The 19,341-nt window shown below is 33.1% G+C and overlaps 1 protein-coding gene across 1 annotated transcript; it reads right to left on the bottom strand.

Annotated features, from left to right (window-relative positions):
* Positions 1 to 12,612: 12,612 nt before the first annotated feature.
* Positions 12,613 to 17,813, bottom strand: LOC143047132 (uncharacterized). The gene is made up of 2 exons (XM_076220084.1): positions 16,061 to 17,813; positions 12,613 to 14,780 (listed from the first exon to the last, which is right to left on the bottom strand). Exon 2 carries the CDS (start codon positions 14,496 to 14,498, stop codon positions 12,906 to 12,908), a length of 1,593 nt encoding a protein of 530 aa, XP_076076199.1. The 5' UTR covers positions 14,499 to 14,780; positions 16,061 to 17,813; the 3' UTR covers positions 12,613 to 12,905.
* Between the last annotated feature and the right edge of the window lie 1,528 nt (positions 17,814 to 19,341).

The following is a 19,341-nucleotide window of genomic DNA, read 5'->3' as shown; positions in this document are numbered from 1 at the left end:
GACAGTCTTAAGACTTTGTCAATGAAATATTTTTGCATAGACATAGAATTGTCATGATGCCTAATATCATCTGCGTTCTTTCTTCTAGACGAATATTCCTCAAACTGGCTTATCAGGTTACTGATTTCTGGCCCGGCTACCATCCAGCGTCTCAAAGCAGCGGGATCCTCGGTCAGCCTTACAGCACCACCACCATCACCTTTAACAATAGCGTTATTCTGTTCATTAGTCTGGCCTATCGCCATGTTGGAGAAAAAACAATTTTTTTTTTTACAGTGAAATGTCCTATAATAAATTCTCTGTTAATATCTGTTTGGTTTTTTTTCTAATGAAGTCATATCGCTAAGATGAATAGGAAGCCATCTAGCATAGTTGATATGATCTAGTCCCAAAAAGTATGGGATCAAGGAAGAAAACGTTTGTTTGTAAAGCTCAAAATCTGCTTCTCGTAATGATCGAATGTACGAAAAATCCAACAGCTGAATTTCAAATTGAGGTCTGCCTACTTTTCTTTCGTCACACCATTGTATAAAATTGCCAAATTCTATTGATTCATCAGAATCTTCGTTATTAGAAGATTCATAAGCAGAAATCAGTAAATCAAACAATACACATGCGGTTACTTGATGTGCTAGTCTAGTTTTCGGGGTATTAGAACTTGACAAGAACGATTCTACAGTCCCAGAGGATGCAACATCGGCTTCTGGTGTAAATAGTTATCAAAGGTACCAGGATTATAATTTAGTACGCCAGACGCGCGTTTCGTCTTCATAAGACTCATCCGTAACGCTCATATCAAAATAGTTATAAAACCAAACAAGTACAAAGTTGAAGAGCATTGAGTATCCAAAATTCCAAAAAGTGGTGCCAAATACGGCTAAGGTGATCTATACCTGGGATAAGAAAATCCTTAGTTTTTCGAAAATTTCAGTTTTGTAAACAGGAAATTTAATAAAATGACCACATTATTAATATTCATGTCAACATCGAATCGTGGTTAAGAATATTAGTGACATCGTCAGGCAGAATGAGAGGTTCTGGTTTTGTTTTAAGATATGCAGGTTTCATATTCATATAAGCAGCAGGGAGTTTAGGTACCTTTTTAGATTTTGGTTTTTGTGTAGGTAATATTAACTGATCCCTTCTAACGCCGATATTATCTTTCTTGGATGTTGTAAAATAGAGATTCCGGTCCCATGAAATGATGATTTTGATGTTGTTGAGCTTGGGTTGTGATCTATGTTGTCGACTGCAGCTGTGGTAAATACTTTGCCCTTTAATAAAGGCGGGAATACCACACCTTCATTTAAATAACGTTCAACAACAGCTTCACCTAGTTGAGTTGATATTTCCAGTACCCGATTGTAAGAGATACATAACCCATTTTAATATAAGGTTTCTATTAGCTGTCTCTTCCTGTTTTATTGCAAAGAGTAACAGTCCAAGATACACACAAAATGGTATCTCACGATCAGCTGAATGTATTTGTTGTACTGTAACCTTTTGGCTGTTTGGATGATAATTAAACATTAAAAGTTGGGCAAGAGCTAAGTCAGACTTTGTAGAAACGTTGTCTAACTGCAATTTAATATCAGGTCCATTTTCTATCATTTTCACCATCTATAACAGGGGAGGGGGTATGCTATCATCGATATCTTCAGAGACCAAGGATCCTGAAAATGTTGTCTTCTTTGTAGCTTATTGCCAGCGAATCATTTCAGACGTCTTTGCCATATGCATGGTGTCATTATAATCACAAGCAAACGCTATAACTGGTCTTATATCTTTTTAAAACATCAAAAGTACATATCTGCCCTTTGTGTGTGCTTCTAATTCTGGCATCTTCTGCAATAGCTCTATTTGTTAGATAATTTTATATTTATAATTAGTTTAATTATTTTACTATTGATGACCTTTAATAATTTGCGCCAAAAAAATGGTAAAATATGGTATTGATTTTCACATCTTTGAAGGCCACGCAGTAAACAGTTGTTTTTGCATTTTCATATTTTTTTTACCTTTAGTCGATTGCTGTCCTAATGAAGTTCGTAACAATTCTGTTTCTTGTAATAGATACAATGTAACAGATAAAATTGAGAATGGAAATGGGGAATGTGTCAAAGAGACAACAACCCGACCAAATAAAAAACAACAGCAGAGGGTCACCAACAGGTCTTCAATGTAGCGAGAAATTCCCGCACCCGGAGGTGTCCTTCAGCTGGCCCCTAAACAAATATATACTAGTCCTGTGATAATGAACGCCATACTAATTTCCAAATTGTACACAAGAAACTAAAATTAAAATAATACAAGACTAACAAAGGCCAGAGGCTCCTGACTTGGGACAGGCGCAAAAATGCGGCGGGGTTGAACATGTTTGTGAGATCTCAACCCTCCCCCTATACCTCTAACCAATGTAGAAAAGTAAACGTATAACAATACGCACATTAAAATTCAGTTCAAGAGAAGTCCGAGTCTGATGTCAGAAGATGTAACCAAAGAAAATAAACAAAATGACAATAATACATAAATAACAACAGACTACTAGCAGTTAACTGACATGCCAGCTCCAGACTTTAATTAAACTGACTGAAAGATTATGATTTCATCATATGAACATCAGGCACAATCCTTCCCGTTAGGGGTTTAGTATCATACCATCATAACATATATGAGAAGAACATAACCCGTGTCATGCCAACAACTGTTTTTAGAATAAATGTGTTTAGTTCCGATGCAAAGACCTTATAAGTGACTCAATATTAACGCCAACATATGCAGTCTTTAATGACTTGACAACAGTATCGTAATTATATCCCTTCTTAATAAGTCTATTCAAAGGTTTTGTAAGTTTCTGAGGTGAATACTGACACCTTTGTGCTTTATAAAGAATATTACCATAAAAAAATGGATGTGAAATACCTGAACGTATTAGAAGTCTGCATGTTGAGCTATATTTACGAATGATGTCTTTATACCGATGATAAAATTTAGTAAATGTTTTGACTAGTTTGTGATATCGAAAACCCTGGTGTAATAATTTTTCAGTAATACATAAATTTCTCTCATTAAAATCTAAAACATTGTTACATACACGAGCGAATCGTACAAGTTGAAATATATAAACACCGTAAGATGGTGACAAGGGAACGTCACCATCTAAAAACGGATAATTAACGATAGGAAATGAAAAATCATCCCTTTTATCATAAATTTTAGTATTCAGCTTTCCATTAGTGATATAGATATCAAGATCGAGAAAAGGGCTGTGGTCATTGTTAGTATTAGCTTTATTTAAAGTAAGTTCAACTAGGATAAATTTCAATAATATACATACTGAAGTCGTCATTATTGAGAGCCAAAATATCATCTAAATATCTAAAAGTATTATTAAATTTGTTTATCAGATGTTGTTTCGATGGGTCTTTGCTTATTTTTGTCATAAATTGTAACTCATAACAATACAAAAACAGGTCCGCAATAAGTGGTGCACAGTTAGTCCCCATTGGAATTCCGATAATCTGACGATATACGGAATCCCCAAGATACATACATTATCCAATCAACTATAATAAAAAAAATTCTTGGTTTTACGTATGTTTATGTTCAAGTTGGTGACTCGGAAAAAAACCCAAACGACTAAGTACATGTTATCTGGGTGTGGATATATAGATATAGAAAAATATCAGCCCACGAGCCAGAATATGAAGCTTAATGTCGAGTGAGCGTAGCGAACGAGCCATTTAGCTTCATATTCTGTCGAGTGGGCTGATATTTTTCAATATCTATACAATCCACATTTAGATAACATTTTTATCATCTTTCAAAGCAATGTTTTTAATCAAAATTTCCTTTTTTAATAATTTTGCGGGAATTGTTATTACCGGAGTGTCTCTATTGTTACTAGGCAACACCCGTCATCGACATATTAAACCGCGGAACACCTTGCGGCCAAAATACGCAGGGTAAAATATTCCCATTAACTACATGAAGAAAAATGTTTTTTGCACGTGATAATTCATATATGGGTGTATACTATTTGAAGATAATACAAAAAAAGAAGAAAAAAGGCTTAATGAAAGATTAAAAAACAAAAGTATTTCATATCACCACAAGAAGAAAAAATCTACTCGCTGACTGCCGAACAACTTTTAAGCATACGCTTCACAAAAAAAAATCCAGAAATATCGCATCAAAATGTTGTTTGTATGAAGTCTGAGAGTACTTAAATATCTAATAGTCGTAATTCGTTAAGGAGAAGTTAATTTGAGAAAGACTGATATTTGTAAATTGACCTTTTTGTATGCAATACCTCGACATCTCGCACCTTGCAACCGCCATTTGTACGTGAGAAGAGAAGACATTGGAGGTAGGTGTTATTTTCATACCGACTTCCTCACCAAATTGCATTGGGACGGTATTTGGTTCAAGTTATTGAGTAGTACTATTACCTATAAGTGCTTTGCCTAATGTTATCATTGAGAAAAACATATTTTCCGGGGGTATTTTGTTCACTGAGGAACAAAAACAATCAGATCACCTGAAATTTTGGTATGTTTTTCAATATTTGCTTCGATGCATACTGTTGGTCGATGTACATTGATATACATGACTTTTTTTGTATCATTCTTTTGGTAACTTTGAGTTAAATGATATAATACATCATGTTTATGATTCTAGGAGAAATGTATATATATGCTTTCAGTGTATTCAACTAGGTAGCTCAGGGGTCAGAGCATCTCTCTAAGAGAAGGTCTTAGGTTCAAATCCTAACTTAGTTACACTGAAGCAGTAAATACTAGGATTGGAATCTTAACATGTTTAATATGTATTAATCATTTAATATTTTGCCTACTTTAGTCTATCTCATGTGAATGATCAATGTACATTATAGACAAGGATTTTTCCTTGATATAGCCAATATAATTATGATTTACACCAGTTTTCACATTGTAACTTGCAACTGATATTTTATATCAACAGTATATGTAGAAAACAATTTATCTGTTGTTCAAAAGCTTTTTTTGGGGGTGCTTTTGTGTAAAGCTTGTTACACAGTATGTATTTTGGTCATTGTTAAAGGCCATATACCTTACCGATATATACATGTATATATGTAAATTTGCTTTCATCGTGAGTTCATAATCTTTTTTATTGGCGCTTTAATATTGCAACTTCTTATGTTTTTTTGTTATTTGCAGACTGGTTTCAGGTTACATTAAATAAATTGAAGCTAGTTATAAAAGGTTGATATATATGCAAGATGATTTTATTTTGTTAATTTGCTCTCTTTGTAAATACATTAAATCATTATTAACATTGCTTAAAGCAAAATTATTTTTACACATTTTCAGTATAAGACTTTTTTTTTTAATTTTTAACACTTGTAATATGATACTGATACAGTGACTGAGTGAGTCTTATAATTTGTAGAGCATCTGGAGAAATTCACATTATAATATTTAAGAAATTGATTTGATACATAAAATACATTTGTTGGTCAGATATTTATTGTGTTTAGTTTTAAAAAGTTGTTTTTAAGCAAATTAAGTAATGAAAATATTGGATAATTCCGACCCACAACTAATAAATGAATTGAATCATTATAATATTTTAGAAATCACTATCACTGTCACTGTCAATTACGCATAGACGCTTTCTTTTGTTCTGTTTGTTGACATCTGAGGGTTGTTGATCTGATGACGATGATGGCCCATTGTTAAATGTAAAATTGAAATTTCCACCATGGAATGTTGCGTTGGTGAATAGACCACTCATTGCCGGATGTAAATTCGAAAAATAAAAATTTCCTTTGTAAATTGACTGTTTACTGTTGTTACTTACAGTCGATTGAGTCTGTGTTGATGTTATAGCCTCTAATACTGGTGAGGCATTTTCTTTATTATCTGATTCTCTTGTTAAAGATAACATTAGAGATGGTTTTTTTTTGTTGTTCGAAGCTTGTTTTGGAATATGACAGCAAACTGTTAACATTTTTGTGTCCTGTTCTTTGCACAATTTCTGTCTCTTGCACTCCATTGTCTGTTTGTTTTTGGATTGAACCCTTCCTTTCGCTGTGGCCAGTTAGTCTTTTATCATTATTGGGGAGTGCTTCCGTGGCCATATCTTTTATTATTTTAGAAATTGATTTAGTTCCTAGTCTGAGATTTTTGTACCAAAGAATTTTTGATTCATAGTTACTATCCTGAAACGTTGAAGCCTGAATATAAAAAGGGGAATCCTCTTTTTTCATGGTATCTGGTCTTTTTTGTCCAAAATAGTTTATATTGAAACACAGGACATCTGGTGCGGTCAATTTTGTTTTCTACTGCGATTGGTCCTGATTTTCTTAGATTTGTTATATTTTCACCCTGTCTTGTTTTTGTCTGCCTTTCCCGACAATACTGGAGGTATTCGTCTCCATTTGTGTCAACTTTTAATGATATATCACCCCAACATAAATTATAATGTTCAGTTACTCCTCTCAAACCAAAATGGTAATTGTTATTAATGTATACTGCGTTTGTAAGTGAGCGAGGGCTACTGGACCCCATAACGTTTTTCATGTAAAATTTGTTGAGATCGTCATCTGTCAAAGGGTCTGCAGCATTGGGTTTATTACCAAGACCAAGTGATTTTAAGTTTTTAAATTTTGCGCTCAGAGTCTGACGACTTTTGTGGAACTCATCATCAGTTATAATATTACATCCATACTCATTATCCTTTAAATGTCGGCTAATGCTCTGCTGTATTGACTTAAGAGATGATGGTTCATATTCAAAAGTACCATTTGTTTGTTTTTCCTTTGTGGCGCTAAGAAAGAAAAAACTAAGATATCTGTCCAACTCTTGTGGTGGTATTTGTTCAATGTTTCTTTTTTCATCATGTTTTGACTTTAAGAACAATTGGAAAATTTTCAAATCAGACTTTGTTTTCTTTGAAGTATTTTTATTAAGTTGCTCTTGAAGGAAGGAGTTTATATCAGCATCTGTTACATCTCTGAAACGGTCACTCTCTGATGCTTTTGCTAAGGATGTTGTGCCAGTTTGATCACTGTCAGTTTTAGTGTTCTTGTCTTCTTTTGCATTTTCCTTTTGTTTTTCATTTGTGGCATTTTGATTTAGAATTAAACGGTCACTCTCTGAAGCTTTTGCTGAAGATGTTATGCCAAAAGATGCAGTTTGATCACTGTCAGTTTTAGTGTTCTTGTCTACTTTTGCATTTTCCTGTTGTTTTTCATTTGTGGCACTTTGTTTTTGAAATTTGTCGACATTTACAGGGAGGTATTTATATCTAGTGCTTGAACTTGGTTTTGAAAAGTCCTAGTAACTGCATGAAGGGCTGTCCATTTCACTTAATAATGTATTCGTGTCTGAATTGTCTCCCGATTCCCATGATTCACTATCACTCTCTGTATCAGTGGCCATTTTGTGTGTTTGTTTTGTTTTGTTTTGTTTCAGCAGACGGAATAAGTGCTTTAGACTTGTCAGGAAAAGGGGGTTTGAGCTCTGATAGAACTTTGCATAATTTAATGTAAAATGTTTTATCTTTGCTGTGATTAAACACAAGTGCATTTAAACAATTAAAGTTAAATTTGTTATTGGTTTTACTGTGAATAATTGGTTTATACTGTAAATATAGTTTTAATTGTTAAATTTTCCACCCCCGCATTGTTGACATTTGTTTCGGTAGACTGATCTCAATGTAGGTCATACCAAGAGTTCATGTAAGTACACAGAGTTCAATTTAAAAAAAAGTAGTCCCGGCCGACGTTATTTAGAATCCGGTGGGACAGGTTTTTATTATTGCTTATTCAATAATAAAAGGTAAATTTGGCAACATGAAAATTGCACAATGCAAAAAATGTTATGCAAGGGTAATTTATTTGTGCAGATCATCTTTGTAAGTTACATGCTATCATTACAATGATGGAATAAATGTTGGGAGAATTTGTTGATATTTCCACCTCAAGTTGATAATGTTTCCTCAGAGCACGCGCTATCGTGATACGAGTTTTACGGATACGTTGAGGAAACAGATATAGCCGTAGGGAAGGATGATAATATTTTTTATTATACCTGCCTATCGTATTGAGAAAGAAATATAACAACATTATTTCCACAATACTAGTATCCAGTTTCAAAGTTCCACTTATATTTCCTCAGACTGTTTGCAAAAGTCCTTGCTTGACTTGTTCCCTTACTGAAACAAAATATAAATTTAAAATTAGAAAAACACTGTAGATTTGCACTAGATCTCTCTACTGATTAGTATTTCTGTTCAACCCTGTAGGTAAACAATCAAATGTATTCAGCCTTATGTGGAATAGTTGATGACAACTGACTTTTAGTAAACATAGTAATTGTTTACATGAGACCGAAAATTTTTATTTGTATCAAATAGATGCTATGACGCTAGATGTGTATATTTTGGGAACAATCTTGGCTAAAATCTTATAACTTGTAAACAATAGCTAAAAAAGGAAGATCCTTTGTCATTTTTTAAAGTTTGGCACGGAAAGTGTTCCGTTTGCAATACTTATGACATTTCAACGACCGAGGTTTTACAAACATTTGAATGATGTTATATTATTTGAAATACTACTTTTTTCATTTTCGTACATTAGTAACCAAAACTGTTGTATTATCATAAACTCCTCTTTGTATAAGGATTTAAAAATATGATTCTTGTATAACAACTTATTGGCGTACTAAATTATAATCCTGGTACCTTTGATATTTATTGACGTTAATACAGATCTATCAGTGACGCGAAAATAACAACGATATCACATATCTAATCGATATTCGGCAACATCAACATTAAAGTTTAAAGAAGCCTGCATATAGTTATCAGAGGTACCAGGATTATATCTTTCACCTCATTTAGAAGTTTTGTATAAAACTGATAAAATACAAAAACAATATTTATTATAGTTGAATATCATGCTAACCTCTAACTTTAGTTACTTATTCCAATTTCAATTATTACTGCTCAATGCATGCTTTGTGCCTCACTTGGTGTTTAAACGTTGTTAATACGTGCGTTACTGGTGAGTCGTATGTAAATGATACCAGCGTTTGGCGTACATATGTTTTTATCCTGGTATATATGATGAGTTTATTAATTAAAATTGCACATATAAATCAAACATAGAGTGAGTTTAATTGGAAAGTCTTTACGTTGTGATTAATCGATATTTTGTTCATATGCAAGTTGCTTTTCAAAACTACATATCATTTCCTCGTTTACATATGATCATATATGATATATTTTATGAAATGAACTATGAAAAGTCCAAAGGTGAAATAACACTACAGATGGGAAATCTACAATTCATTATCGTTAAGTTTAAGTCAAATATTCTTTCTGGCATTAAGAAAAATAACTATCCAATGAAATTTAGGCAAGAATATGCTTAGATTGTCAACGAAAAAAATAACCAGCACAGAACAAACGACGATATGTCTCAGAACTCACGTTGTAATTCGGCCTTTAGTATCGACAAAATCCTTATTTGTCAGCTTACACACGACAGTACAGCAAGGCTTAAGAAATATGCAATAGGAGAAAACAAATACAATAATTACTAATGTAACGTAACTAGATCAAACATTGCATCTATACTACTAAAGGAAGAGACCGATTTTATTGAACTGCAACTCCTTTGAAACAATATAAAGTCGGACATATTTGTGATGTGACGTAGAAATGTAGTGTTTTGTTTGGCTTTATAACTATTTTGATCTGAGAGCCACTGATGTAGACGAAACGCACGTCTGGCGTACTAAATTATAATCCTGGTACCTTTGATAACTATTAACACCACTGTGTCGATGACACTACTGGTGAGCGTTTCGTCCCCGAGGGTTTCACCAGCCCAGCAGTCAGCACTTCGGTGGTGACATGAATATCAATTATATGGTCATTTTTATAAATTTCCTACTCCTTCCTGTTACAAAATTTTGAATTTTTCGAAAAAAAACCAAAGATTTTCTTATCGCAGGAATAGATTACCTTAGCTGTATTTGGCAAAACGTTTTGGAATTCTGGGATGTCAATGCTCTTCAATATTGTACTTGTTTGGCTTTATAACTATTTTGATCTGAGCGTCACTGATGAGTCTTATGTAGACGAAACGCGCGTCTGGAGTACTAAGTTACAACCCTTGTACCTTTGACAATTATTGTACATCCTAGATTTGTCTTTGAAACTATTTTTGTTCCTAAAAAAAAACCGCAATGTTTTAGAAATATCCAAATTCCGCGGAGACCGTTATCGGTCACTTTTGCGCACAGTCGAAGTACTCCCTACGATTTTTGTTTGTTTTCAGACTTAATTTTCGTATCAAGGATGGGTTTTAGTGGTTGGAACACTCCTTTTCTGACGATTTATGCATTTAAAAGGGGACAAACAGTTGAAACCCTTCCTTTTAAAAATAGCTGGATCCGCCCCTGCACTTGACTAATTGTATCGCGATTTCGCGGGCATCTTCTGGTATAGACAATGTAAACTATTGACCACTTGCCATAACAAAAATAATGGTGAGAAATAGTATTAAGGGCATATCCAACAGTTTATTTCTGACGGTGAGAATTTTTCCCCTTACGATATATAGGCCATCTTTTGCCTGCTGAAATCAAATATGTAATAAAAAATATATCTTCATGTGCTACTTTTTGAGTAAAATGAGGTCGAAATTGCAGATATTTGCTCAAAATTCGGATTTGTGGACGTATTTTTCCACTAGATAGAAATGATTTTTTTTTAAAAGATAAAGACGTCATGCTGTTTTATTTAAAATATTTATAAGTTCTGTGAGATATAAGTATCCTATATTTATGAAATATTTTGCTTAGAAATAACTTAAAGGAGAAGGTATGATAAGGGACGTTTTTGGCCCCTCTCCAAAGAAGCCTTTATTCGTACCATTGCTAGCCTTAGTATAGAAACTTAGAAAAAAAATGATTTTTTTATGTTCCGGTAAAAAGAAGGTTGCCTAGCAACCGTTTTAATTATATAATAAAATAAACAGATATGAATTACTGTATCTGTACAAATAACCATATTTCCAGATAAGATGGTTGGTTTGAGAATAACTTGAAGTTACAAATTAATAGTCACTTCAATTTGAGTTTACAGGATGCTTAGCAACAACCTAACAACAGAAATATTCCCTAGCAACGGTTAATTAAAGGTGATTTTTGTCCTTTTAAGAATGCATCTAGCATTGTTTGTGTTCATATAATGGTGTTTCATTATAATACAATGTGTGAGTAATCCATATTGTTTTTTACTAGGTTTATATTGAGCCTAGCAACACAAATATTGTTAGCAACAGCATAAAATATTAAATTAAAGCTAACTGCAAATGAAGTAGTCATTTTATTGTACTAGTACAAATAAATGCGAAAACAGAATGCATGTTCAAGAATAACAATTGGTAAGAAATGAAAATGTCAGTTTAATTGTAGCTCTATTGTATAAATGCTTGACAACAACGTAGCAACAGAAATGTTGCATAGCAACGGTTAACAATTTATAAGATACTAGTATGTTACAGGTCTTTTTAGTCACTCTCTTTACATATAACTGCATAAAAGTTCATTAGAAGATCTTTTCATAGAGCATTTTTTCTCACAAGAACAGTTTATTGCCTAGCAACAGATTTTACTGAATACCATAAAATATCCTTTATTGGTGAACTATCTCTTTGAAATGGTTTTGAAATATTTAAAATACTTTAGGTGGTGTCAAATGCTTAAAATTATCGAGATGCATATTTAGTATGCGTTGCGTTACAGTAATAGCTTCAATCTAGTAAAAGCCATGATCTCTGGAAACCACGGAGGACTTTATTAGGCAATATTAAAATCTTGAGTAACGGCTTGCGTTTGCTTTTTGTAGTTCTAGTTATCAACATCATGTATATATTTATTAGTATTTCCTTAGCAACAACAGCAAGTCAGAAGGGAAAGTGTTTTAACAAACATATTAAGATACTTTTCAAGAGTATTATTATTCTAGTTTGTACCATCTTATATTCTAAACTTTAAAATCAACAAAAATAATTTTCCATTGCTCCAAACAGGTAAGGTTTTCGACTTATGTTAGACTTATAAACTCAGTGGGTATCATGGAAACACAAAATATATTTAATACGTGACTATTAAATAACCATGAGAACAGCGTTCTACTTTTTTTATGTTACTACATTTTGATTGAAAAGTCTTTTCTTATACAAAATACAACAATCTCATGTAAGTTAAATGTATATGAACAGCAATTTGTTTAATAGCCCGTGTACTCCTTATCGTCTGAGATTTCGATATTCCAATTTTAAGTACACCGAAAAATTATATGAAAATATTGTTTTAATACTAACATTTGCATTGACAATAAAATTTACTAACATGAATAAGTTATGACCATTTTATTATAGAAAAGTAATTTAACCACAATATAATGACTAAATCAGCATGATTTGGTAAATAATGAGAGTAAGACATTAGCTATTTGTAAATGCTCATAAAATATGTGAATACATGACTTATTTAAACATTTTCTTGAATGTTTAAATAAGTCATGTATTCACATATTTTATATAATTTTAATTAAAGTTATGCCCTAAAATATAAGTGAAGAGTAGCTGTCACATACACACAGTTTGTATTAGTTATTTCACTCCTCTGGCAAAGAATCACAGTCACTTTCATCAGAACTTGGTATGTGAGATGCATCTAAAACAGATGTTTTAAAGTCTCTCCTTGATCCAGACTGCTGTTCAAGTCTTTGATACCCCAGATACCATAGCACACTTGCAACATGTGCACAACAACCAACTACTCGTGCTCCCGATTTGCATGTACAATACCATCCTTCTATATCTCCTTCTTCACTGTAACTTATGAAGACAGTATGGGAAAGTTTGTTACTATGCCTAGATTGTATTTTAATTTTGAGCAGGTTTGCTTTGATTTTGCACACATACAGTTCAAATTTTCCGTCTTCACCCTCGTGTTCTCTGACATAGTTAGGGGCCTGTTTAAGCTGATATACCCCATGGTTATTTCTCGTAGTTTATCCATACTCAGAACTGGAAAATCAGCTAGTTCATCTAAAACATTTGATGCATCAACTAATTTGTAAATGGTACGTTTGGTCAATAAGCCTTCTTCCGTCACCATCTTTTGGATTGCATTTCCCTTTTTGCATTTTTCAAGCATTGCTTCGGCAATACTTTTATCCTCAGGGTGTGTTCCAGTAAGTGGTGGCCGAAATTTGTTGCAAACAGCGCATACAATCCGTAATAAATCACCAATGATTGGAATGAAATGGTTAGAAACTACCTTGTCGAAGAACCTCCATTGTTTAACTCGTGCATTCACACTTTCAACGACCCATCTCACTTTGGTTACTAGTCTGCTGGCGTTGGCTTCTTCTACCGGGTGCTGTTTTGATCCCTTCTTCAGGTAAACGGGCATTTCTACGTTATACCCTTGTTCTCTTAAGAAGTCTACCACGTCTCTAAATCCCCTGTCGACCAAACAAACATCGCTAGTCTCTAGCCACTCATTCATGCCTTCGGCATTGACAGAAATCATGTGCTTTGTTATTGCCGCGTCATTATTTTTTCCGTTTGCAAAATAGGGACCCAGTACTGACAGGATATATCCATCTGTTCCTACTATGACCATTGGTTTAACTAGCGGTCTGTTTTTATGCAGGCTGTATGATAACCTCTGAAATTCATAATCAGCGCTTTTCTGAAGGTAGATATAAGTACCGTCCATGACAATAATTGCAGCATCTTCAGAATCATTGGCAAACAGAGTTTTTGCTATTGGAGTGGTGTGGTTCCGAACAAAATCTTCGTGGCTTATATGCTGAAACCCAATGAAATGTGGTACAAAATCCTGCATAAGGGAAACTCTGGCACTATGAATACATCTTTGCACTTGGCTTTTGGCTAACGAAAATATTGTTCCAAGTATATGATTTGGAAGTCCTGTCCTTAGTTTTGTTAACAAGACAGCTATACATGTGCGTACAGACCTAACATTGGTTTGACGTGCTGATACAATATATGAGGAGAGTTCATTGAATTGCTGCTTTGATAATCCAGTTAGATTGTAATAGTCACCATCAGATAATGATAATGGATTGTCAAAATTCAGGATATGAGAGGTTGCCAAGGTTTTTCTCACATTTTCTAATAATGAAGTTATATCAGAATGATTCATATATGTTGTAGTGTATTTTGCAGTTAATGCTTGAAGTGATGTGTCGTCGAAAAGTTGTTCAGATAAATGATGTTTGCAACAGCGTGTATTTCCATCTATAAAAACGGCATTTTTTATAAAGGCTTGGGTTCTTGCCTGTAAAGGAACTTTGTATAACTTATTTATACTGGTACCTTCCTTCTTGCATACAATGCAGAATCTATGTGATGTGTGAGTGGAAGAAATATTCAGTTCAATTTGTTTCGGACTTAACATTTTCGTGGATACGGCTTCTTCTGTATTTATAACAAACTCAGAGTCGCTGTCATCTGTAATACACTCGGAAAGACAGTTTGAAACTTTCTGTTCATTGTTTACTTTTTTAGTGTTTTCCTGTATATTGATCTACACTTCTCACATATCACATCATTTTCTTCAAGGTTTCGCTCAATTCTTTTTCTTACAAACAGTTTCAGTGCTTTAGTTGTTATCTTACGTCTAGATTTTAGATGACATCTACCACAAACCACACACTTGAACTCTTTAGCCATCAGTCACCTGGAAAAATGTAAACAAATATTAATGATTAATATAAAAAAAAAAAAAAAAATATCAGCATGTAAGATAAGATAAATTTTATTTCCTATAGAGGACCCATAATGGGCATAATCAGTACAGCGATATTCATATTAAAAAAATACAATATAGATAATACAAAAAAAAAAAACCCATAACGTGAAATATACATGAGTTAATAATATATGTAGTCATATAACCCGTAATGTTTAGTGTTTCTTGACCATTGCACCAAAAGCAGCATTACATTCTTTATAAAATAGCTTTTATTTATATTCTAGCACTTTTAATCACAACATGCATAAATAAAAATCAAAAAGGGTTATTATAGTATCCTTCTCGAGGATAGTGCTCACGAACAAGATTGTTAAGCAGTTATCAAAATGCAGAAGTCACCTGGGGCAGGTGCGTAAAGGATATAGTAACATGTTTGTTATATAGATGAGACCGTTGGTTTTCCCGTTTGAATGGGTTTCCATAGTAATTTGGGGCCCTTTATAGCTTATTGTTTGGTGTGAGCCAAGGCTCCGTGTTGAAGGGCGTACATTGACCTATAATGGTTTACTTTTATAAATTATTATTTGGATGGAGAGCTGTCTCATTGGCACTCACACCACATCTTCCTATATCTATTTGTAAAGTTTTTGTGCAATGAGAATATTCCGAATTAGATACAGCCTCTAGCGCAACTTGTCCCAATGCTCACTCTGATAAAAAAAAAACAGACAAAATTACACATAAAACACAAACAATTGTATAATCGAAAAAAAATTTGAACCCCTTTTTGTTTACCTCCCCCCTTTGGAGAAATTACCCTTAAGTAAATCCCAGCCTACTCCTTTAAGGTATGATATCTTGTATTACAATTTCAATGCGATCCATACACTTTAACTGAAAACTGAAATATAATTCTTGCATGTATTTGGTCATTTTTTGTCCCCCGACTTCCTAAATGTATTACCCCCAAACTTAATCCCTACCTTTCTTTTGTAGTATTGAACCATCTGCTAAAATTTTAAAGCGATTCATTCACATAAACTTAAGTTATTGTTTGGAAACCAAATGTGTCTCGGACAACGACATGATAGCAATATAACTAAAAAATGTTGCGGTCGTATTAAAAGTCTTTAACAAACAGTTTACGATGCATGGACTTGATAATATGTATTTGATTTTCGTACATGTATTTATTTTATTACATATATGGTACATAATGCCCCTTTCAAGTATAATCAATAACACTGAATAATTTTGCAACTTACATTAAGTTTAATACATGTTTTCACTACCACCGCCATCTCTTAATGTCTAGGACAATCCATGCGTGAATAAACCAAGCCATGGGTATTGCTGCGACGTACAACGTATGGTCGTATCTCGAATCTAAAAAAAGAAAAAAAGTTATGTTGATTAAAAATGTATGAGATTTTCGCTGTGGTTGGCATGGTTGGCATGGTTGGGGTGTGGGGTTGGGTTACTGACTATCCTTTATGGCATAACTGTGCAGACAGCACTTGCCGAATCATATCCTGTTCTAACCAGAAAATATTGAAAAACACATATCCTGTTCTAAGCAAAAATATTGAAAAAACATACCCTGTTCTATACACGCTCAAAAAATGTATACCCTGTTCTACACCGTATAAAATAGATGCAGTTCTAGACCTGGGCTCTATACTGTATCTTAAACAGTTATATACGCGATCCTGTTCCAGAAAAATACTTTGTTTAAAAAAGACCTTGTTCTCACCAGCAAGGCATGAAAGGACGACCCTGTTCTAACCAGCAGTACATGAAAAAGGGAGACTGTTCTAACAAACAGTGCATGAAAAACTTACCCTGTTTTGCAGCACACTCATACCACTAAAAAAATAGGAAGTAACCCCCCTTGCAACAACACCGACAAGGACACATACGAATTGACTATAAAAATCATTCGAAAATGGCGTTTAATACTCAGCAGATGGATGGATACAAAGCAGAAATATTTTTTAAAAATACACAGAGTTGGCGTGACAGGGAAGCATAGCCTTTAATTGTTTGCTTGTTGGTTGTTTAATCATTTAAGATGAGAAGTCACTTTCAATAAAATCATGAAAGGAAATAACAGTAATATTCATTATCTACAATTCCCGCATGATATAGGTCTAGTGAACATCTTTGTGCCTTATAAGTGTTTGTTATGTTTGTTATTTCCTTAAAGAACCGATTATTACATTCAGGTGATATTATTTATATATTTAAAAAAAAAAAAAAAAAAAAAAATTTGTGCTTGAGATACGATCTACGTCCGTCTAGGTTGCAGAGCAGCGATGTGTACCATTGAGCCACGGCGGCTGATCACTTATACAACGTAATTTTAATGTACTTAAATGTTTTGTCAAAATCAGTGATGGATATTTCCCCCTCTAATTCAGTTGATAAACTAAATAAATCTTGCTGGGTTGATTAGTTTTTACAAATATCGAAGTTGAAACAAAAAATACGTGTATTTTACCGCATAGTATTTTCTACAGAAATATATTTGCCATTGGCATTGCTCATGATCGTCTGTCGCTTCCTTGTCATCACATTATCTCAAGTTTATCGGCGATTTGTTGCTCTGTTTACAAAATGTTTTATAACAGATTTCTAATCAAATCATTTTTCAATTTATATAAAAAATATTGAAGTACATACCTTTGTTTTACGGCTCTCTGGGTTGCCAATGTAATCTATCGTGTCAGTTCCTTCCGACAGAAACAGAGTCACAAAATAAGTCTTACAATCCGGCATTTCAAAATGAACTATTTATTGTTCATTAGATTCTAAATAAAATTCGTTGTTGATTTCCATGTATTTATATCACTGGAAAAGTCAACATAAGTCTTTTAACTTAATCTACGTGTATGAAAATGAGCTTGGAAACATGTACGTAAATTCGGGAAATAAAACGAGTTCATTCCGTCAACCGGTAAAAAGTAAGTTTTTCGGTCAAAATTCCGACAGTTTTTTTAAAATTTCAATATGAGCGGACGCTCGCCCCAAAAAGTCCTTTTGTAAGGTGACAAAACATTACATTTTTGGCAATATCTAAAAATATCTCCTTGGGGCGAGCGTCCGCTCCTACTTAATTCATTCGATATTACTGTTAGGTATACCGACCATTTTGTTGTTTTTGCGTTACTAGGCAAAGAAAAACGTGTCGTTTCGATTGTTAAAAGTTAAAAATATTCGAACTTCAATGGTGTTTTTATTAGTTCGATATTTATGGAAGTTAAAAAACATATATTTCAGAAAAACAATTGTCCTTAATTTTTCACTAAAATAGGGGGCCAATTAGATAGCTTATCATACCTTCTCCTTTATCAAATGCTCAAGAATGTAGAAAAAAACGTATAATTTTTTTGCTGCATATTTATTGAATTTAAAAAAAATTGCATCATTGACTTTTTCGTGCAATTTGGTTCAAATAATCTGCATATGTAATCAAACCGAATGTAAAAAAGAGGAGTCCACGAACTCGTTTACAAATCAAATCAGTTGGAATGAAAAAATCAGTCGAAAAATGAATCTTTTCCTTATTTGTCACAGTTTGACGTAGCGAAAATAACATTTTACGTTAGCAACGTCATTACCTCCTCTGAACCTGTCACGTATGCCCTTAACTAACGACGTACAACGAAAAACATTCCTCAATAAAAAAACATCGCCAAAAATATTCTTTTTAGACCCTGATTTTTTTTATAAATCATAAAGAAGGATGAAATACCAAAAAAAAAATTGAACACATTACCCCGAATTCATTCTGTTTACTATTGCTAATGAAATTCTGTATTTGTGCACATTGCGGCAAATAGTTTTAGGTGGTTTAACAACAAAAAGCATCTCATCAATTTCATCAATTTCATCAGCTGAAATAAACAAAACAAAAATTACGATTGTATTCTGTTGCAATTATCTATTTTACATATTTAAATATTTAGATATATTTTTAATTCTTATAAATTGAAAATGACAATAAGCAGTTTTACACGTTATTATTAAACGTTTAAAGGTTAAGCATGCGTTTCTCAATGCATATAAATTATGCTATAATTTCAAATTAAAAAATATCAAGACGTCGATTTCTGTTTTTTTTTTTTTTTGGTTAGTATAAAAATACAAAGCAACGAATAAGAAGAAAATGCATTTTAATAAATTGTTTAAACATAACATTTTTTTTCACAATCATGTTGGTGAACATATTGAAGTAATTCCATTTTTTGTACTACGCCTATTCTGAACATGACTTCTACGATTTTTTTTAATCTCTTGTTATATCCATGTATAAGATGCACTGACATTAAATTTTCATGTCATAGGAGTACATGTTTAGAAAAAAATATTTAAGAGTAAAAATCAATAAACCATCATGATGTATTCTATCGAAATAGTGTCACAAATCATGTGCAAAATGACAAATATGAGACTGGAACATCCAATAGGTCCGTACATTGAAGTTTCATAAATACGCGGACTGATCGTGCGAAGAAAAACTATCTAGACTTGACTCTATACATGT

Source organism: Mytilus galloprovincialis, chromosome 10 (genome assembly GCF_965363235.1).
Source record: "Mytilus galloprovincialis chromosome 10, xbMytGall1.hap1.1, whole genome shotgun sequence".
Classification (NCBI taxonomy): domain Eukaryota; kingdom Metazoa; phylum Mollusca; class Bivalvia; order Mytilida; family Mytilidae; genus Mytilus; species Mytilus galloprovincialis.
Note: the sequence above shows the minus strand (reverse complement) of the source record. Positions and strands in the feature narration are given on the sequence as shown.

Coding starts and splice junctions, on each gene's coding strand:
- LOC143047132 (XM_076220084.1), bottom strand. CDS start 14,498: ATGTTAAGTCCGAAACAAATTGAACTGAATATTTCTTCCACTCACACA.